This window comes from Arachis duranensis, chromosome 6 (assembly GCF_000817695.3).
Source record: "Arachis duranensis cultivar V14167 chromosome 6, aradu.V14167.gnm2.J7QH, whole genome shotgun sequence".
Lineage (NCBI taxonomy): Eukaryota > Viridiplantae > Streptophyta > Magnoliopsida > Fabales > Fabaceae > Arachis > Arachis duranensis.
In genome coordinates, this window is record NC_029777.3 from 351,520 (window position 1) to 372,973 (window position 21,454).

At 34.6% G+C, this 21,454-nt stretch overlaps 3 protein-coding genes across 4 annotated transcripts; 2 read left to right on the plus strand and 1 right to left on the minus strand.

Moving 5' to 3' along the window:
- Positions 1 to 3,503: 3,503 nt before the first annotated feature.
- LOC107491661 (glycine-rich protein 23) lies at positions 3,504 to 4,125 on the plus strand. Its single transcript, XM_016112544.3, has one exon. It carries the CDS (start codon positions 3,579 to 3,581, stop codon positions 3,948 to 3,950), a length of 372 nt encoding a protein of 123 aa, XP_015968030.1. The 5' UTR covers positions 3,504 to 3,578; the 3' UTR covers positions 3,951 to 4,125.
- Positions 4,126 to 14,379: 10,254 nt separating this feature from the next.
- LOC107491691 (26S proteasome regulatory subunit 4 homolog A) lies at positions 14,380 to 17,672 on the plus strand. Its single transcript, XM_016112587.3, has 7 exons — positions 14,380 to 14,927; positions 15,438 to 15,683; positions 15,909 to 16,067; positions 16,268 to 16,278; positions 16,612 to 16,828; positions 16,966 to 17,106; positions 17,411 to 17,672. Exons 1-7 carry the CDS (start codon positions 14,445 to 14,447, stop codon positions 17,492 to 17,494), a joined length of 1,341 nt encoding a protein of 446 aa, XP_015968073.1. The 5' UTR covers positions 14,380 to 14,444; the 3' UTR covers positions 17,495 to 17,672.
- Positions 17,673 to 17,722: 50 nt separating this feature from the next.
- Positions 17,723 to 21,236, minus strand: LOC107491689 (uncharacterized). Of its 2 annotated transcripts, none has more exons than XM_021126076.2 (4): positions 20,895 to 21,236; positions 19,358 to 20,041; positions 18,967 to 19,204; positions 17,723 to 18,840 (listed from the first exon to the last, which is right to left on the minus strand). In XM_021126076.2, the coding sequence occupies exons 2-4, from the start codon at positions 19,982 to 19,984 to the stop codon at positions 17,909 to 17,911; spliced, it is 1,797 nt and encodes a 598-aa protein (XP_020981735.1). In that variant the 5' UTR covers positions 19,985 to 20,041; positions 20,895 to 21,236; the 3' UTR covers positions 17,723 to 17,908. The 2 variants fall into 2 exon arrangements, with proteins under 2 accessions (XP_020981735.1, XP_015968071.1); XM_016112585.3 differs by having other exon boundaries at positions 17,723 to 18,852.
- Between the last annotated feature and the right edge of the window lie 218 nt (positions 21,237 to 21,454).

Below are 21,454 nucleotides of genomic sequence, written 5' to 3' on the forward strand. Positions count from 1 at the left end.
AGAAAAATCTTAATGGGACCATAATAAGAAAAATGAAAAGACTTGAAAAGGAAGGAGGAAAAAAAATTTTTAAAAAAAGAAGCCAAAAAAAATAGAAAATGGATTGATTATATATAAAATTTTAGGGGTAAAACAGTCAAATCACCTTTTCATTTAATGATGTGCACGGTTACTAAAGTAATCGAAAAAAATGTGCAAATAATTACGAAAGGACTCGATGTTTCTATTCTATAAACACATCAAATACCCGACTTAACTTAAGAAAGACGATTTATCCAATGTGATAGAGATCTAGCTCGACCTCTAAAAATGTTTAAATTTGATCCAATAATGAAGTTTAGCCTCAAGTAAGGACACTGTTCATACATTGACCCACTACTTAGTCATATCCAAAATGAATAAAGCCCAATTCACAGACATCAGGTGAATCGGCTCCCATCTAACCTCGTAGAGGTCGGTCACAATGATACAAGTGCAAATCTACTTATCTAAATAAGTAACCAACTCCTACGGTTTCTCTTATTCCTCTAGAAAGGAGATCTTAACAATCTCTCTAACCAAAGGAAAATAATTATCCACCACCTTTTTACTCTAAAAAATGGTTATTGACTCCACATCTATACTTATAAATATTGTGACACCTTTAGGTATAATTCGAACCCAATCTATCAAAAACTTGTCTAAAATTCATACTAAATTTAAGTATCGAAATCCCTTACAAGTACTATTTTGCACCTCCTCATGAGAAACTCGGATGGCTGCATCTATCCCAACATCAAAAGACGAGAAACGCTACTCTAAAAGAAGTTTAGACCTCACACTTAGATCCAAATCCATCCGTTTCAAATAACTCTCAGAATAAGTCTAATTTTAAAGGATAATATTTTATTAGATTTGACTTTGTAATTTTTTTTGTAATAAGTTAAATTTTATTTCAGAGTTAATTTGACCTGTCCGAATTTTAAAATAAAACCTTTCTTACATATATACATACAGAATTCCGTTAGGAGGTCAATGGAGTATTTGTATAATGTGTACAATGAATTGTTTATTTGGCCCAATATAAATTAAAAAATGAACATCTTGATAAAATATTACTAATTTCTCAAACACAATACACTCATACTATCTAGAATAATTATTCAGGTACTAGGGATAATAAATATCTGATATCTTACTGAATTGAACATTTCTAAACCCTATTATACACATTGTACAGATACTCTATTAATTCCCTATACTTCTTTATGCATTTAAACTAGTGATCAAATTTAAAAGTTTTAAATTTAAACGCAACGTATAGTCTTAGCCACAAAATATAATTTAATCTTAAAAAATTTCCTTTTTTTTCATCTACTCACAAATAAATGACCTCTTCATCGAGGATGTGCTTTTATGATATAATTACTCTAGAATAATTTTGAAAATAAAAAAGCAGCAGCCATATTTATAGTTTTATATAGAAAATAAATAATTAAAATTATCCCTATTTTGGGAACGTTGTCAAAAATAATAATTACTCTTGATAACGACAAAAAATTTCTTAAAGAATCATAAATCGTGATTGATAAAAATAGTTTCAAAATATTTTAAATTACAACACAAATAAATAAAAAGAATATTATTTATTATAAGTTGTAAATAACTTTTATATTTGGTAAACTATTCAGATATTATATTCAAAATTTTATAAAAAAATATTTGAATAATTATTTTAAAATATCAAAATTTAATCTCTAGAATTATTTTTTTCATTTCTTAAATGTAATATTGACCGTTGAAAAAATAAATTATAAAAGGATATAATCAGCGTCAAATCAACAAACTCTAAGAATAAAAATGTTTTATTTTTTTAATATGTTTGTTAAAAATGGCATTAAAATTCAATTTTTAAATCACATTTTTAAAATATGTATTTAACATTAAATATTTTAAAAATATTGTTGTCGTAAACAAAAATAAGAGTACTTTTGTTACCATATAAAAAAAAACGATATTAGTGGTTTACCCTTTTATATACACACATGTATGTTCAATTGGAAAAAATACATGAAGTCATGAACAATGTATATGACTCAATGTATATGACTGATAAAAGCTATTACTTTTTATTAATATTTAACCAATCCTAGATGCTAAAAACTAAATTTTAAGTTTTAATAATATAAAAATAAAATATTAACCTAAAATAATATTATTAATTAATATTAATAAGAAAACGTTGAACCTAATATTTCTAAAAATTACAAAATAGAGTATATACACATATATCTGAAATAGTTGAATAATTTAATCTGTATATAATATCAATCATGTTATGTATATATATTAAATTATTTATTAATATAAAATATATATTAAAATATAAAATATACATTAAAAATAAATTAATCAACATATATATACTTAAATATAAATATATACTAAAATTTATCACTAAAATTAGTCACTATATTTTTTTACTTATACAAATTCTTAAATCATCAAAATCAAAGTTGATGGTATAATACTATAATTAGATTATAATAAAATACATTCCAAAATCATATTACGAACTCTATTTATAATCAAATACGTTTAAGGTAAATAATCAAATTTAAAAATTCAAATTCAAACTCATTATAATCAGGTTAGAATTTCATGTGAAAGAGACCATTATTCATGCATGACTTTCACGAAGAACAAAATCAGAATGAACAACTCCATTTTTTCAACGAAAGGATAGCTTAAATGAAGTTTAATTTTATTTATTTATGTTTTTGATAGCTTATATAATATGTGGAATCCAATATTCAGTGACTTGGGAATTCGGGTTTTCAATGGAGCAATTAAGAATATCATATGATAATATATTGGAAAAGAAGACTACATTTCTAATGATAAAAAGACTACCGTTAAAGTTATTGCAACAAAAAAAAATAAAAACAAAACAAAAAAGAGTGAGTAGAAAATGTACGGAAAGGAAATACGTGATTAAGACAAACAAATTAAAGCACAAACTTTTGAATTTGTTGTGTAAACGAAAAATAAAAAAATACGTAGCAGAAAGAATGTGATGGTGATGGAAGAAAAAGAGATTTAGCAAAAGTGGTTAGAAAAGTGATGGAGATAGGGCAAAAGGATTAAATTGAAGGAATGAGAGAAGAGATTAAGGGGTTGGTATTCAACTGATTTGGCATATAAAAATGCGTTGATACAGTTGGTGAGTATTTAATTAAGAGAAAGTACGAGGAGTTAATGGAATATTTGTATAACATGTATAATAAAAGTTTATGGAGTATTAGAGATATAAGTATTAGTGTCACCTTTTTTTATCAGCTGAAGCTTTTGGGATGAGTGGTATCATAATATGGTATTAAAACTCTAGATCTAAAAGGTCAAAAAGTAATAAATAAGTCATCTTTTAATAATATATAATGGTTTGGATGACAGCAAAGGCGTTTACAGAGATATTAAAGTCGTCATTTACCATTCACAACTACCCCTTTTGGCAAAGACACTTAGCTTTTTGCCTTTAAAAAGGACACTCCAAGCACTCTTAGTACACACATCTATCTTAGAGTAAGACAGAAGAAGTTATGGCTAGGTGCTGTTTTGTGTCTCTTCTTCTTCTTCTTCTTGCTGTCGCCACAGCAAGTGCAAGCAGAAACGTCCCAAGCGATGCTGGCCTCAATGACCAGAAGAACGTCGTCACCTTCGGCGGTATTGGTGGTTATTCCGGGATTGGCAACAACGGACTCCCCTTTGGAGGTGGCGCTGCTGGAATAGGCGCAGGATACGGTGGTGGTCTCGGTGGTGGTCTTGGTGGTGGTGGTGGTGGTGGCCTTCCCACCGGGATGGGTGGATTTGGTGGACTCGGCGGTACTATGGGTGGTGGTGGTGGTCTCGGCGGTGGTCTCGGCGGCGGCCTAGGTGGCGGTACTGGCACCGGTGTTGTTCCTTTCCCTTAAACACATGAATATGATGCTATGATCCTTGAATGTTTTTGTTTGAGTTTACGTACCTTATTAGTGTATGTTAGTGTTGTAATCTAGTGTTGCATTATTATGTATCTGTGTCGTACTTTATTTGCGCTCTATATATGTATGTCCTTAATTAATTAATTAATTTACGTTTTTTTACGTCCATGCATGTTACTCACCATTATCATATATAAGTGGTTGCTAGCTTAGCAACTTCTATCTTTAATTTCTGTGTTTTTCGGCTTTTCATATATGTAGTGTATTAATCAATATGTATGCAGTACCTTCATTTTTAAAGAGGGAAGATAAATGAACACAGACATAACAGTGATTTAAATAATACTATAACAGAAGTTAACTAAAAGGCATGCAATTGAAACCATCTTGTTCTAAGAAAGCTCCCACATTCTTCTTGCAATATTGCAATGTACACTATGCAATGTGATCCCTTAACAATAAGGGTCCCGCGAATTAAATTAGTATTATAAAGAGTATTTTTTTCTTTTTTTTTTTGGGTTTTTCTCGTATCCACTAACCCAATAGATTAAAGACTAATTTATTAAGGAACAGAGCTCTATTTTTAAGAATTTGCTCCTAACCAATAATTTATTGCATGTATAAAACAAGATTCAAACTCACAACACTTATTTAAGCGAACTAGTAAATTAACCCAATTAATTATAAAGAGTATTTATTAATGATAAAAAGAAAAGCTTACTTATACTTATTTTCATATGTGGTTGATGATAAAAAATTATCTAATAAATTAATAAAAAATTCAAATTATTTAATAGTTTTTAATTATCAACTTTAAAATAATTGCACATAAATCTCCATCTTTTTAAAAATTACACTATTTATGCATATATTTATTTACAATAATACTAAATAATCAGTAAATATTATTATTTTTGATCAATAATTAGTTAGCAATAATTTATATATGCCATATTTATAAAAAAATTTACACACAAAAAATATATAATTTGTATCTATATTTATCAAAATTTTTTATACACATAAATTAATATATTTTGCATTCGTATTTTTTAGAATTTGCATGTATGAATTAATAAAAATTTATTTATTAAAAATATTTTAATATTTATGTTTGTCAAATAATATCTAAAACTACTAAAAACATTTTGTCCCAAAAAAATTTTATTTATTAATACGCTTAATATTATGATATATTTTACTTTTTGAACGAAAAGTGAAGATTATTATTTTTATAATAAAAAATAACAAAAAAATATGTTGACAAATTTAACGAGAATCTTACCTCTTCTGATTTTGTTCTTTAGAAAAAACAAAAAGCACTTCGTATTAGCACACCGACAATGTAACGATAATTAATTAAAATTATTTACTTCTTGGAGGTCTAACCCAAGTAATTAAGATTAAGATTTTGGTTAAAACATGTTTAATGTGCAAATAAGATAGGCAAGTCTATTAATTTTTGGTCTATTGAGAGAGAAGATATCATTAAAAAGTCTAAAAAAAAAAATCAAGTCATGTACCAATAGCCGATCGAACATCGAACACGTACAATTATGTTGTTTGACTAGTGATAAAGGGAATGACAAAGATATGTGTGCAATTAATCATTATTAATTATTATAATAAACATTTGATAGCAAACAAAATTTAACAAAATATAACCAAAATTTACCTATCTATTATTTTTGTCTCTAACGTTATTATAATTAAAATAACTTGTGACATGAATTTTATTTATTAGTATATACCAAATACCATCCAACACCAATAATATTAATCGGAGATTTTGAAGGTCAATGGTCCCACTCAGTGAAGAAAATCCCGGTGATGATGGCTAGCTTACTAGCTACTACTGTTCATTTAAGACTACTCCGACAGCTTGTATATATGTTCATCTCCCTCGAAACATCATATTAGTCTCCCGATTACTCTTCCTAATTTCTAGGGATCAACTTATTTGATTCTTCTTGACTTGAAACTTTGTAATTAATATTTGAATTCGAGAGTTTGAATTTCATGAGTGAGAGAATAATAATCTAATAGGCTTTATATTAAATACCCAGCTATATAGAATAGGTAGGGTACCGGTGCATGCTTCAATATCAAATTTAAGACCATCACCATTCACCAGTGCAAATCAATACATTAATTAATTTGCTGAAATAATTCAAAACAATGCAAGATAAGATTTCTTTATTGAGTAAATAGAAAGGGGGGTTTGGTGAAGTTTTGAATGAAGGTACCTGAAGATTGGAACAGGGACCGTGTTACATTTACTACCTTAGCACTGACACAGGGCAGGTGGTAGTAGGCACGAGTCACTCCAATTCAATGGTAGAATTGAATTGGAGCCTCACACAGTCACATGTCAACTAGTCAAGTAATTAACCATCACCTACCTCTCTTTCTATGTCGCTCCCTGCCTCACTCTATCTATCACTCTCTTATTTTATTTTACCTTTTTTCTTTTCTCATTTTAGATATTTTATCAAATAAATAGATTACATATCCTATTATAAAAATGTGCATGGAAAATATTATAAAGCAGACTCTAGTTATGGTAAATGCATTGTACACGCACATAAATACATGGTCAAGGTAGGTCTTTATAAACAGTGAATTGAACTACGTATGTCCAAGTCCATATATATTTGAGTACTGTAGTGTCCCCAATATCATCCACTAGAATTAAAGACTAAAGAGGACCAACATATATCATCATGGTGGTTCTGAGGATCGAACTGAGCTTATTAGTTCAATTGGATTAACAAAAATCGAGTAGTAAATTAATTCGGTACAAATAAAAAATTAGAGACAATAAATCGGTCAAAGAATAAAAAAAATTAATTAAAGAATCAGTTAATTTATTATTTTTTAATAGTTAATCAATTTAAAATAATAAAAATTAAAATATATATATATATTATATATAAATATATTATTATATTATATCTAATTTAATTTTAATTAAATTTCAGTTGAATCTTTAAATTTTTAAATTTTTAATTTTACTGATTTAATAACCCAATTCCGTTTTCAAAAGCTTGATATTATCTAAACAAAATTATTAATTAATTGCAAAAGAAATTAGTTCTCCTAATTAAAAATAGAGCAAAATACACAATTAAATCAAATAGAGACAAAAATTATACAAATAAACTAAAAGCAAAAACGTTACATATATTTTTCGGACATTCTTATGTAATTCGAATGAGTCCTATTCGAATTACACTACCCAACACTAATTTGAATCAGGCCAATTCGAATTAGTAGTGATGCATATAAATCGAATTTGACCGATTCGAATTATGCATGCATGGAAAATACTACTAAATTAATACATGCATGTGAGCCACACTAATTCAAATCAACCAAATTTGAATTGCCCATGGTTTGATGTACATGGTAATTTGAAACAGGCTGTTTCAATTTACCCATAGTATAGGCAGCCCAAGGTAATTCGAATCACACTCATTCAAATTACTAAAGCTTTTCCTATAAATAGAGTTTGAATTGAACTCATTCGAACTACAATTCTAAACCACTGCCCCACCAAATTTCAGAGAAAAGTCTTTTCTACGACTCTAATAAAGTGTTCAACATCATATTCCGCTAATGGGGGATAACCCGGACCGGCTTTATCGTTTGGATGGAGTCGCCTATATAGCTAGTGTCATCAATGAAGAGATTAGTGCGCACTTTTTTTTAAAATAGAATTTAATGTGTTACTTTTATATTTTTGTTTTTTGTTTCTTATAATGTTATTCATTATTTACAGTTGTTAAGTTAGATAGAGTGGTTATATTAGTGGTTTATTAGTTTCTAGACGTTCGACGGATCAATTTTTAATGTGGATACTGATTACAAATAAGTAGATGAGTATGAGTAATAAAGATAATGCGGAGTGAAATTTATTTAGATTAGGATTTTTTTTTGTTAACATGAATAGTAGTAATTGAAGTAAATTTTTATGTTAATGTTATACTATTTTTAAGAAAATATTTTTTTATTAGGTCTTAGTTTGATGTATATATGTGATGTTATTTTGCATTTTAATGTGTAACATTATTTGGTTGTGTACAAGTTGTATTTTTTAGATTAAGATATGCGTTAGTTGATGTGTTATATAAATATGTTATGAGTTGAGAGATAACCTGTTACGTTCTTTATGCAGTCCCACCGATGTATTACGAGCATGTGACAACAGCAGGGTATGCGTCTGGAGGAGAGGATCGTTTCGTACTTGCAGATGGCCGGTTTATACCATCTTGTGAGGTTGAACGAAACTTGGTTTAGGTTGGATGAGCCGCTGGTTAGTGCATTCGTCAAGTGATGGCGTCCGGAGACGAACACGTTTCATATGTCGTTCGGGGAGTGTACGATTACACTGCAAGATGTGGCGTACTAGTTAGGGCTGCCGATTGATGGACATTATGTCAGTGGTTGCCTGACAGATTTTGAGCGATACATCGAGGGTGGTCGCCCAGCTTGGGCGTGGTTCGAGGAGCTGCTGGCTATTTTGCCTCTTGCGAATTGCATCGACAAGTTCACGGTGAGATGCAATTGGTTTCAAGACACATTCGGAGATCTTTCTGATGGTGCCGATGAGGCCACTGTTAGGAGGTATGCCCGGGCCTATATCATAATGCTGTTGGACACTCAGCTATTTGGCGACAAGTCCGGACTTGCATTCACATTTGGTGCCTGCCATACGTAGCGAGGCTTGAGGACATGGGTAGGTACAGTTGGGGATCAGCTGCTCTGTCATGGTTATACCAGTGTCTATGTCGTGCGGCGAACAGACATGTTGTGAAGTTAGCCAGACTATTATAGCTGCTTCAGTCATGGATCTTCTGGTGGTTCCTTGAATTCAGACCCGCTGAATATGAGTGGCCTCGAGGCAGTATTCTATTCAAACGCTATATTTGTCACAATTTTTTTGTGTTAACTTCATTTAGTGATAACCTGTGTTTGGGTTGCAGGTGGTTAGGTCACAACCCTACAGCGGGCGAGAAGGGACCTCGAGTTGCGAGTTAGAGGCTCAGGATAGACCTCTTACAGGTTGGGGATGTGAGTATTTCAACCACTCTATCTAGATTAAATGTCTCTTATGTTGGCAACAATGTATATTTAATGGTGACGTTTGATAACTACTTCAATTCACAGTTCATTTGGATGCCGTATAGCTCTCATGATGTAGTTCAGATTGTGCATCCAGAGATATTGGAGCCTTAGCATACGGTATTATGGAGGTCCGTGACAACGTTGATCTATTTTACTGTGATCGAGCGGCACCAGATAGATCGGGTGTTACTACAGTTTGGTGGAGTACAGCCTCAACCACGAGCCGCACTCGACATCAAATTCTTGATGTCGAAGGATGGCAGAGGTGGTGATCGGTGGTTCTCATACAGCTTGTAATTTTGGCACCTTCATTGAGACGACCGGGCAGATCATGTCCTTCGATTTGATGTCATGGCAGACCCAGGCCCATCTCACGAGTTTTTGGATTAGTGGAAATCTTAACATACTTAAATGAAAATATGAAACTAACGACTAAACATCGACTCTGGTACCCGTGGTGACACCGCCCTGTGGACACGTCCTACGTGTGTGTTCTGACTGTTTGCATAGTCCACATCTCTTTGGCCTGTTCGGGTCAGCCTCGTCCATGGTAGTCCGAATCCTGGTGGTCCTGGGACGCCCTTCAGTCGTACGCCTCTTGGAGGAATCCCGTATGAATGTGAGTCCATTACGGTGGCCAAAAACCCTCAGGGACCGGAGGGGTGAATCCCATCATGCTGGACACCGAGCTAAGGTGATACACCTGATGCACATAGGGATGCCAAGTGAACCGTGAATACGCACAACATGCTAAGACATGAAAATATGGATAATGAAGTGCCTAAAAATATCCGCAATCACATGTCTGTATCCTGAGTGACACTTTGTAACTACCAAGTGAGAAGGACCCAGTAGGCATGGTCTCGGTGACAGTAAACTCAGAATTATCTCTGTCATACAAAGTTACTGTGAAACACCTTGATATCTTTAGATTATCCTCTGTAGCCTTCATTAGGTGTTGACTAAAATGCTGTCCGATTCTCAGTTGAGCCTCTGCCTCTCTCCCGTTGCAAACAAATAGCTCGGCCAACCTGCCGTACGTGGACTTCACCAGTGAACAAACAGGAAGGTTCCTCACTCCCTTCAGTATCGAATTCACACACTTGGAGATATTCGTCATCATATGTCTGAATTTCCTACCTTTATCCCGATGTTGAGTCCACATCGCATACTCAATCCTGTTAGCCCAATCACACATGGCAGGGTCTTTAGTTTGTAGAATATCAAATCAGTAATCAAATTCAACCTCAGTCTTGGCATGTGCCACATTCACCAGAAGCCTATGTGCATCCTTGCCCTTAAAAGTTAGGAAAAATTTGATGCCACATGTTGAATACATAATGCATGGTATGCAACAGGTGGTAGCCAACCTCTGTCAGAAGCCTCAAGTGCCGCCTTGATACTGTTGTGTCGATCTGATATCACCAGAATACCCGATAGCAGAGTCACGTGCTGGCGGAGGTGGGATAGAAAAAATGACCATGACTCAGCATTCTCACACTCCACAAATGCAAATGCAATAGGCAAGATGTTGGAGTTTCTGTCTTGTGCAATCACAACTAGCAACATACCCCCGTATTTGCCGTATAGGTGGGTCTCAGCGATACTGACCAATGGCTTGCAATGCCGGAATGCCTCAATATACGTTGGGAATGTCCAAAAAAGCCGATGAAAATAGGCTTGCGACTGGTCCACCTACCCACCCACTCGTACATGACTCGTTCTCAATATTGCAATACTACCAGGCATCGTCATCTGCACACCAAGGACCCATTACGGCAACTCATTGTATGACTCGTGCCCAATCTCTATAAATCTATACCACGACCTTCTGCTTAGCCAACCAAACCCTCCTATAAGTCAGTCTAAACCTAAAATGTGCCTCTGTCGCATTCAGCAATACCTTAATACCTACAACTGCATCAGCTCTAACCATTGGCAGTATGAAGGCTGAGATCACATGATAATCAAGACTCCTGTGATCACTCGAGATCAACGTGGCCAGAAAAGTATGGGGTCTATTGTACCGTTTTACCTCCCAAATGCCTCTACACTGGCAGAGACTGATCCTAATCAAACATGTGCACCCGTTGCCAAATTCCTTACACTTTCCAAAGTACTTGCAATAATCGGACTCCACCACTTTGTATTGTACCTCGCCTCGGATGCTATAGGTCTTCACGCTTAACACGGCTTCCTCTTTGTCCTGAAACTGTTGACTAACCTGAAACTCTGATAGACTTCTGGTACCCTGTGTATCTCTGGCACTAAACCCAACAAGTTTGCCAGGAATCCCCTCCTGTCTCATGGCATCCAAGTCCAAAGATAAAAAGTGTGGGGGTACTGCTGAGTCCCTGAGCTGGACATTCCACCAACCCCAGATGGATTATTCGTTGCTATATCATGCCCGCTATCATCAGCAATGATGTCCGGCTCCATATCATCAGCGTCATCATCATCTGACAATACATCATCTATACCATTCAGTGTCCCATCCTGTAATAAAACCGGGACCATATCAATAATACCAACTTCTCTGTCACCACTGCAGTTGAGATCAGCTGCAAAGGACAGGGAAGCAACCACCATTGCCTGAGGTGCAATCACAGGCACGGATGAAGAGGCACCAACAGGCCTCGAACTAGAAAAAGCTATCGTTGTTGGAGCTTGGGGATTTCGGTTCGAACCACCTGAGCTAGAGACTATATCTACAAACTTGGCCAACAGCTCAGGTGTCCTGACCTCGGAAAACTGCCGACGACAATAGAACAGAACCTCTAAATTCTCGTCACTCCTTATGACAAACGAATCGTATTTCACATCATCTTGAAAAATTGAAATCGGAATGCGATAAAATCACTTCTTAACCCGTTTCACGCCTTACAACCCCAGTTTCTGGATTATAGAATTTAGGAACTTAGCGAATCTCGTTGTAGATTTCAGAAAAACACTGAGGAGATCCTTATTAGTAAACTTAATACCAGAGCATGTTTTTTCTTAATCGACCCTCTACAGTGCACAAACACTAAAAAACTCTCCTCACTAGCCATTGTGTTTCACTCTAATGGAAGAAATTCATGTTCACATCATATTTATATATGTGGGTGCTTGATAATTTGAATAAGCCAAATTCGAATTATATAAAGACTGTTCTATGTATAAATTGAAATAGACTCATTCGAATTACTAGTGACATCCTTGCATGCATAATTCAAAACAATGTGATTCAATTTAGTAGTATATTCTATGCATGCATAATTTGAATTGGTCAAATTCAATTTATATGCATCACTACTAATTCGAATTGACCTGATTCAAATTATAGTTGAATTGTGTAAATTGACTAGGTCTCATTCGATTTACATAAAATTATCTTTTTGGGAGATCCATAATTTTTGCTTTTGGTTGATTTGTGTAATTTTTTATTTCATTCGATTTAAATATGCATTTTGGCCTTAAAAATATAAGAAAAATATTACTCAAAATGTAGTGATTCTAAAAGAGAGTGCTAAGAAAGTATTCAGAGTAAAAGATAATTTGATATCATTCACAAAACGACAAACTAAAAAAGAGTTATGTGGTTATAAAATTAACTACCTATATTATTAAGTACCAATAACATTACACATTTAAAACTTTTTATTAATTAAGTTCAATTAAATGGATTTAAAACAAAATTCAATTATGATTAACATTATTTTAAATTTTATTGTTTAACTTGATTGGATTTGATTCACAAAAGACTTAAATATGTAGAATTATTCTATTAGTACTTCTAATTTCTTAATAAATATCTTTGCACCTGTTAATCGAAAATATTAAATTTTGAAGAGGAACTATATTCAAAATTTAATAAGTTTATATTTCGAAGGGTTGTGACAAAAAATGTGAAGCAACAGCCAGTTGATGTATTTAGTCGAGGAACTGGTTCATATACTTAATCGAAGAACTCAAGTTTTGAAACAGTTACTTATGTTAGGCAAAAGGAGAGGGAATAGTTATTCAAGAATTGATGCACGTGGGTGTTATGTTTGAATATGATTAGTCGAAGATTTCTATAAATAAGTAGGAGGTTGAAAAGGAACCAGGTTTGGAACTTGACTTCAGAAAAAATTCATGCACACTCACATCCGTCCTGGCGACTAGGGGTGTACATGGCCTGGTCCGCCCCGGCCCCGACTACTTTAGGAGCTAATTTAGTGTGATTTCATTGGGTTTAGGGCCGGGTAAGGGTTTCAAAAATAGATTCGGTTATTATTTTGGGTCAGGTCCGAACCATAACTCGGGTAGCCTGAACTCGGTCCGATAGCCTGGTCATTATACACAATTAATGTTTTGTGTTATTAGTGATGGATGATGGTTATTCTTATGTGTAATTTAAATATTGTAAACATTAATATTTTGTGTTATGAGTCATTATAAGATTATAAGTTAATGTTTTATGTTTAAAATGCATAAGACTTTAGACTAATGCATAATATTGTGTTATTTGTATTGATTTAAATATTTGATGTTATTAGACAATATTAGTATTGATTATGGTTATACCTTAATTTTAAAGAAGGGTTAGTTCTTGTTATATTTTTTTAAGTGAATTTTACTGTGTGAATTGTGAAATAATAGTTGGAGATTAGGTGATTTTTACATACTAAAAACCCGGTTTTCACCCGACACGAAAGTGCGTAGGTTTCATCGGGTCTAGGATCAGGTTATGGTCTAAAATTTAGGCCCGGTCTATATTTCGGGTCAGGCCTGGGTTAAGCCAAATCCGATGTAGCCCGGCCCATGTACACCCCTACTGGTGACTTACTGAGTCTGCTTCAAATCATTTTTTTGTAGGATTCCTTTCATTGTTTTTACATTTTCATTTACGTTTTCTATAACCTTTACTTTTCTTGAAAATTTACCTTTCAAGCAACTTTAATTTTCTTTGCTTAACTTTACATTTCAGCATTTTTGTTTTCAATTTCAAAGGTCCTTTGATCCTAACAAAGATATTTTACTACTTTATTTAGATTTAATGCAATTTAATTTAATCCTAATCAATGTATTTTCGAACTACGTTCTTCATGTTTTTAGATTTTTTTTATTTTGTTCAATTAAAAAGACATTTTGATGCACTTTAAAGATTTTTCTTTTATTTTTTAACGTATTTGACAAATTTCTAATAGTAGAAATAAAAGCACTAGAAAAATAAAAATATATTTTTTGAGAAGTTGTAATTTACATTTTTTTTAAAAGATCTTTTTTCCTTTAAAAAAAGATATTTTTCATGTAATAAATAAATTCTTTCTTTTTCTCACTATCTTCACATTCACACTTTCTCTCTCTACACTTTTTCCCCAAAACTCACCGATCATGGGTCAGGGAACTCCGGGCGGTCTCAACCGGCAGGGCATGCCGGGGGACAGGAAGCCAGACAGCGGCGACAAGAAGGACAAGAAGTTCGAGCCGGCGGCGCCGCCAGCTCGCGTTGGCAGGAAACAGCGGAAGCAGAAGGGGCCCGAGGCGGCGGCGCGGCTTCCGACGGTGACGCCGGTTTCGAAGTGCAAGCTGAGGCTGCTGAAGCTGGAGAGGATTAAGGACTACCTTCTGATGGAGGAGGAGTTCGTGGCCAACCAGGAGCGACTGAAGCCGCAAGAGGAGAAGGCTGAAGAGGACCGATCCAAGGTCGATGACCTTCGCGGTTCGCCCATGTCCGTTGGAAACTTGGAGGAGCTCATCGATGAGAATCATGCAATCGTTTCGTCATCGGTTGGCCCTGAGTACTATGTTGGAATCTTGTCTTTTGTCGATAAGGATCAGCTTGAACCCGGTTGCGCCATCTTGATGCATAACAAGGTAGGGTTTTGTTTCTCTTAGTCTATTACTTTTTATATGATGTTGATTTGTGCTTTATTTGTTGAGGTTTGATTGAGTGATGGAAGAAATTAGGGTTTGGTGTTTGGATTGTGTGGATATGATAAAACCTTTCCAGACTTAAAGTACTAATATTTTCATGGAAAATGCTGCTTGTTGAATCATTAATGCACAATTACACAATTTTGGGAGGTATTATTAGTTTTAAAAAAATTGTTAAGTGTCTTTTTACCTCGTAACAGTTCATACCACAGGGACAGATGTGTATAGTTTCTAGTATCTTTAATCAGCATGACTCGATTAAATCACCAACAAAGATGATATAAATTCTGAATAGCTAGCAGGGGAAATTAATGATTCGGAGTAATGTAGGCATTGGCACGATGGTTGTTTGTGTAAATGAATTAGAATTAGTCTTTGCTTCTTATATGGTTGATATAGTTAAATGCTGGTGATACAATGATTATCCTAACATGTTTGCCATTTTATCAGGTTCTATCTGTTGTTGGGCTTCTTCAAGATGAAGTTGATCCAATGGTCTCAGTCATGAAGGTTGAGAAAGCTCCTTTGGAATCCTACGCTGACATTGGTGGTTTAGATGCCCAGATACAGGAAATTAAAGAAGCAGTTGAGCTTCCTCTCACGCATCCTGAACTGTACGAAGACATTGGTATCAAACCACCTAAGGGGGTCATTTTATATGGAGAACCTGGAACTGGAAAGACCTTGCTTGCAAAGGTGGCCATTTATCTTTGTTTCTTATTGGGTCACTGAGATAGAATTAACTCTATAACTCAGTTAAAAAGTACTAGTTTCATTTGTTGAATACCGACTAATCTATGTCTTATTGTCCTACCTTTCCCGTACTCTTCCCACCCCTCTCTTTTTTTCTTCTTTCTTCCTTTCTGCACAAGTGCCATGCATAGGCTGTTGGCTCTAACACGAAGTCTCTTCTTCTTTCAGGCTGTTGCAAACTCAACATCAGCAACATTTTTAAGAGTTGTTGGTAGTGAATTAATACAAAAATACTTGGGAGATGGTCCAAAACTTGTGAGGGAACTTTTCCGGGTAGCTGATGATCTCTCCCCTTCAATTGTATTCATTGATGAAATTGATGCAGTTGTTGAGTTTACATGGTGGATCTTCTTGGAATTATTTTCATCTTGTTAATATATATATATATATAGACACACACATACACACAATGGAAGAGAATATAGAAAATGGATCAGCCATCCTTGGATGATCCTCGCATAGACACGGAAGGTATAGTTAAGTCATTAAAAGTTAGCTATGTAATAATGCACGCCATTCCCTTTGAGGATACTAAAAAGCCTACTCTGTATAAAATATTGTTTTAGGGCAATTGCAAGACACTGAATCCAACACACTCATTGTGCACAAGTTAGTTGACATAGCATTGACTGTCCTGTTCTTCTCAAGCATATGATATTGTTAAACTGTTGATCCAATTAAAAACTGAAGTACAATTAAAAGCTTTACATTAACTGTTGGAGTCAATGACTGGTCAAATTTTATCTGTGTGTCTTTTCTGGGGAAGATTGGGGGGAGGATATAAACTAGTGGAAGAGTATATTGTGGAGACCTGCTTATGACTCTTATCCTGCATTACCGTTGCTTATTAATATTTTAACACACTCTGCAGGTATGATGCTCACTCAGGTGGAGAACGCGAAATTCAAAGGACTATGTTGGAGCTTCTTAATCAGTTAGATGGTTTTGATTCAAGAGGAGATGTAAAGGTGATCCTTGCAACCAACAGAATTGAAAGCCTTGATCCAGCTCTGTTGAGACCTGGTCGAATAGACAGGAAAATAGAGTTTCCCCTCCCTGACATCAAAACCAGGAGACGCATTTTCCAGGTAGGCATGATGACTAATTTTGTGATAGCAACAACCGAAATGCTGTTTCTGATGATTCCATGTTATATATATATATTTTAATAGGCATATTTTGCTTAATCACATGACTAAAAGGTCTTCTACTGGTTTTCATGTAGATACACACATCAAGGATGACATTAGCTGATGATGTGAACTTAGAAGAATTTGTTATGACTAAGGATGAGTTTTCAGGGGCTGATATAAAAGCAATATGCACTGAAGCTGGCTTACTTGCTCTACGAGAGCGCCGAATGAAGGTTCGAATCATATTCTTTTATGTTTTCAGTTATTGGCTAAAACAATGCAATTCTGTAAAATTTTTAGGGAATGGTACTTATCGTTCGGACCTCTACGATTTCCATACCCTGTATATCTCCTGTTTGGAAACAAACAAGGTCAAATTAGAATTTAGCAAATTATTGATTTCGACCTATATGCAATATGATTGATCATTTCATTCCAGTAGTAACGTGTACATGATTTTGTGTGAAATTTGTTGAATTATTTGGATGCCATTGTCTATGTTCCTTTTGTTTTATATCATTCCTCCTGGTTTTGTAGGTAACACATGCCGACTTTAAGAAGGCAAAGGATAAAGTGATGTTCAAGAAGAAAGAAGGGGTGCCAGAAGGACTGTATATGTAAAATATGTTCCTCAATTTCTCTGATTTCTGTCGTTGGTTATGGTCGTTCTTCTTTATGTTGTGTGAACGATGTTTATTCGCCTGTATCGTAAATTAGAGCTTTCAGGGATTACGATCTGAACTACAATTCAACATAGTTTCCGTTTATCATTTAAAAGATGAGGGAGCATTTTTCATAATCCATGTTATAATATCCAGAAAGTACTTTGAGCAGTCTTAAATTCACCTCGTTGCCCTATAGCTTATTTTTGTAGTGACGCTGATAGCACCAAAGTGGCTTATTACCTTCGTCGCATGAGAATGATATGTTTTAGGTTGGCACATAAATATTAACTAAAAAAAGTGAAAGAACCTGAGAAGTGCCTTGTAATACATTAGAAAATAGATGTGCATGTTTTGACAATAACTAGCTTAATTAGATGCCACTATGTGAGTGCGCATTTGTAGTATTCCGAGTAGTACTTGTTGAGGGAGTGGAGGACGACCTTCTTGATCTAAGCCAAAGAATGAACCTTATTATCTGAAAGATGCCAATAACAAAAAGCAAGAAACCCCATAAACCGACCAACAAATACCCCAGACTCCTAAGCCTATGATAAATATGATCAGGGCTGGTCATTCCCAGGGCCCACATGTATGTTAGCAGCATGCAGGACGCAGAAGCCACCATCAGGAATGTCATTATCCACTTCATAGCTACATTGTTAAGTGGAAACCCGCTTATGATTAACAAGAGCGCACACAGAGAGGAAAAGAATGAAGCAGAGTTGAAGAAGATGAATTTGATATAATCTGATGATTGAGCATAACCTAGAACCACCGTTCCGGCTTCGCAGTAACCATATCTGTTGCATTGGTAGCCGCCATCGTGTGTGTCCGCTGACCATACTCCTCCTGGTGGGCTTAGAACTGATTGGAATGTGATGGTTGCGATGACGGTTGTTGCTACCATGAGTTGACTGCTGTCCATCCAGTTGATTTGGCTTATCAGGTATTTTTTGCAGAAATGCTCAACCCTGCTACTCCATCTGCTGTTCTTATCATCTTGTGGTGTTATTTCTGTTGACGAGGGGGGTGGTGGCGGTGAAGGATGGTTATTGTTACTTACCGAGGATGGTGCTGATTGTGATCGACGAATGTTGTTTTGCTGTGGCAGTTGTGGTGGTTGCTGTTGAGGCGCCATGCTTGACAAGGGCAGAGGTTGTTCCACACGAGTATCTGCTGATTGTGCTAGAGCGATGTTGCTTTCTTGAGGTTCTGATGACTCTGAAGGGTGTCCTGTGCTTGATTGCAGTGGCAGGTGTGGTTGTGGTTGAAGATCCATGCTTGCCAACATCTGTGGTTGTTCTGCAGGAGTATCTATTAGAGATTTAGATATACTATTGTTAATTTCGAGAAAGAGCCACACATAAATAACTATAGGGTATTTCTTAACTTTATCAGAACGTCAGTGTCATTTTTTCTGAATACTACCTATGCTTCCTTCTGATGAGGATGAGTGTGCATTATCAATGTCTGTTGATGAGGGTTCTGATTCTTGTACAACAAGCGTATTGGAAGAGCTTTCAAAGAGTGCTCCTGCTCTGGTTAAAAGTTGGTTAATTCTAAGGGCATAGGAGTGCACCATGTCCAAAGCTGATAAGCTTCCAACTTCATTCAAGGCACTTATTGCTGGACTCATTTCCGATACCGAAAGCAAGTATTCAATGCTCTGCAAAACTTGTAATATTTTACTAACATTGATAATCATTCATTTTCTACATAAAAGGGCACCAAAATTATTGTGTTATTACCATTAAGTAACAACGTATACTCTATTAACAACTTTCAAATGAGTAATTATTAAGTTATTGGTTAGTAGTACCTTAAATTGCCCGTTCTTCACAGCTAAATGCAAAACAGTGTTACCGTCTTTGTCCTTAGCACACAAACTTTGGTGGTTGTCTTCTGCAGCTTCAAGTCTCATTGTTTCAACCAAGAATTTCAAGGCCTCAAGATGGTTAAACCGAACACACAAATGCAGAACGGAGCTATCATCGGTCACAATCCTCTCCTTAACGGACTCCGGCCTTGCCCTTACCAGCTCCTCAACTGCTGCCGCGTGTCCCCTCATCGCGGCGAAGTGGAGAGGAATCATGTCATCTTTGTCTCTAACCATGCAAGCTTCTTGGTTTATCTGCAACAAAATCTTCACAACCTCCACATGCCCTTTAGCGGAAGCAAGATGAAGAGGGCACCGTCCTTCTGAGTTCACCTCGAAGGCGAAAGCAGGGTTGTTTTCTAGAAGGATCTTGCAGAAATCTTGGTGTCCAAGCAATGAGGCTATGTGTAATGGGGTTTCATGAAAGGGATATAGTGAAACCCTAAAGAGAATGAGAGGGTCCCTTTGGATCAGTGCTTTTAAGGTCATTACACATCCTGTTATTGATGCTTCATAAAGTTCTCTCATTGCATTGTCTTGTAGATTTGAATCTGCTTTCAAAACCTCCATTCTTTTTGTAATAATGTTGGGTGCAATGTGATCATCAATGTAGTTACTTTTAGTGTCCTGAAACAGTGTATATAATCAATCAGTGAAATCATCGAACAGAACGATAGTAACAAGATCCAAGTGTTATTATAATTTAAGCTTTGTTTATTTGTGTTACAAGAACCATATAGGCAACTATAAGGCAAATTACATTTTCTAGCTAGTTATTATTTGAACTTAATTTTAATACATTAAATAGTGTATTATACCTAATCATGAATTTCTATATTAAAAAATAGGTTTAATTACTTTGTTAGTCTTTATAATTTTATCAAATTTTTAATTAAATTTCTATTTTTTTTCTTTTTTCAATTGGATCTCTACACTACTTTTAGTTTTATAATTAAGTATTTCTTAGTGTAGAAAATGTTATAATTAACTGAACATGTCTTCGCAAATTAAATGTATTCATAATTAAAAATCTAACTAGATTATTTACCGCATATATTTTGAGAGAAATATTATGTTAATTTTAACGTTTTTGATATAAAAATTCAATAAAATATATATATATATATATATATATATATAAAGACTTAATTAAAAATTTAATAAAACTATAGAAACCAACAAATAATTAAATCTTAAAAATACACTTTTTGGTATTTTAAGAACCTTTCAATAATTTGAAACTATGTTATAATTTTAAATTGGCTTGGTAACCAAACCGACCCAAATGGAAGGGAACAATAAATTAGACATAAATTCTTAGAAATAATTGTTTGGTCATATCCCTAATGCGATCTAGAGATGATATGTATGAAATATATAAATAGGAATGACAATACAATTTGTATCGTAGATACTTATGGCACTCCTACTGATGTGAATAAAAATAATTGAAGAATTTGTGTGTGCATCAATATAGTACCTTGATTTATTTGAAGAAGTCTCACTGCTAATGCAGAAGTGTTACCATCTTTATCAATACCATAATCAGAGCTTTCATCACTAACTTAGTGTGTTCTTCAGCTGAAGCAAGATGAAGAGGATAACGTCCTTGTTCTGAGTCAACATAACTCCAGATTTCCAAGCACAGCGGCTTGTGTAATGGGATTTCCCCGAACAAAGAATGAAAATGAAAATGGTCGTCAAAATAGCATGTTTCAGTGTGTAAGGTGCTTAAGCCACCATTGTTGTTATTCATTGATGCTTGATAGAATGCCTTCCTTGCATTAATATTTAATTCTTCTGTCTCCATTAAAGGAATTAATTAATGTTGATGTTAATATCAATTTAGATAGTTGGTCTGTTGTTAACTTTCATCAGTATTGATTATATATAATCACAAATCTGAGGACCAGCCACTCACGGTTTTTATTCTTTTAAATAATAATAAAAAAATGAAACACTTTTTGGAATTATTGTTTTTTTTCATTTAAGAAAAAACCCCACTCACGCGTTTGAAGAAAAACGAAGCAAGGTTTGAAA

What these genes read in the sequence shown, in the direction of transcription:
- LOC107491661 (XM_016112544.3), top strand. Translation starts at nt 3,579, where the DNA reads ATGGCTAGGTGCTGTTTTGTGTCTCTTCTTCTTCTTCTTCTTGCTGTC.
- LOC107491691 (XM_016112587.3), top strand. Translation starts at nt 14,445, where the DNA reads ATGGGTCAGGGAACTCCGGGCGGTCTCAACCGGCAGGGCATGCCGGGG. An exon ending in GAAAGACCTTGCTTGCAAAG is followed by an intron (nt 15,684 to 15,908) that starts GTGGCCATTTAT and finishes TTCTTCTTTCAG; the next exon opens with GCTGTTGCAAACTCAACATC. An exon ending in TACGAGAGCGCCGAATGAAG is followed by an intron (nt 17,107 to 17,410) that starts GTTCGAATCATA and finishes CTGGTTTTGTAG; the next exon opens with GTAACACATGCCGACTTTAA.
- LOC107491689 (XM_016112585.3), bottom strand. Translation starts at nt 19,984, where the DNA reads ATGGAGGTTTTGAAAGCAGATTCAAATCTACAAGACAATGCAATGAGA. An exon ending in TGAAGAACGGGCAATTTAAG is followed by an intron (nt 19,205 to 19,357) that starts GTACTACTAACC and finishes CAAGTTTTGCAG; the next exon opens with AGCATTGAATACTTGCTTTC. An exon ending in CTCATCAGAAGGAAGCATAG is followed by an intron (nt 18,853 to 18,966) that starts GTAGTATTCAGA and finishes AATCTCTAATAG; the next exon opens with ATACTCCTGCAGAACAACCA.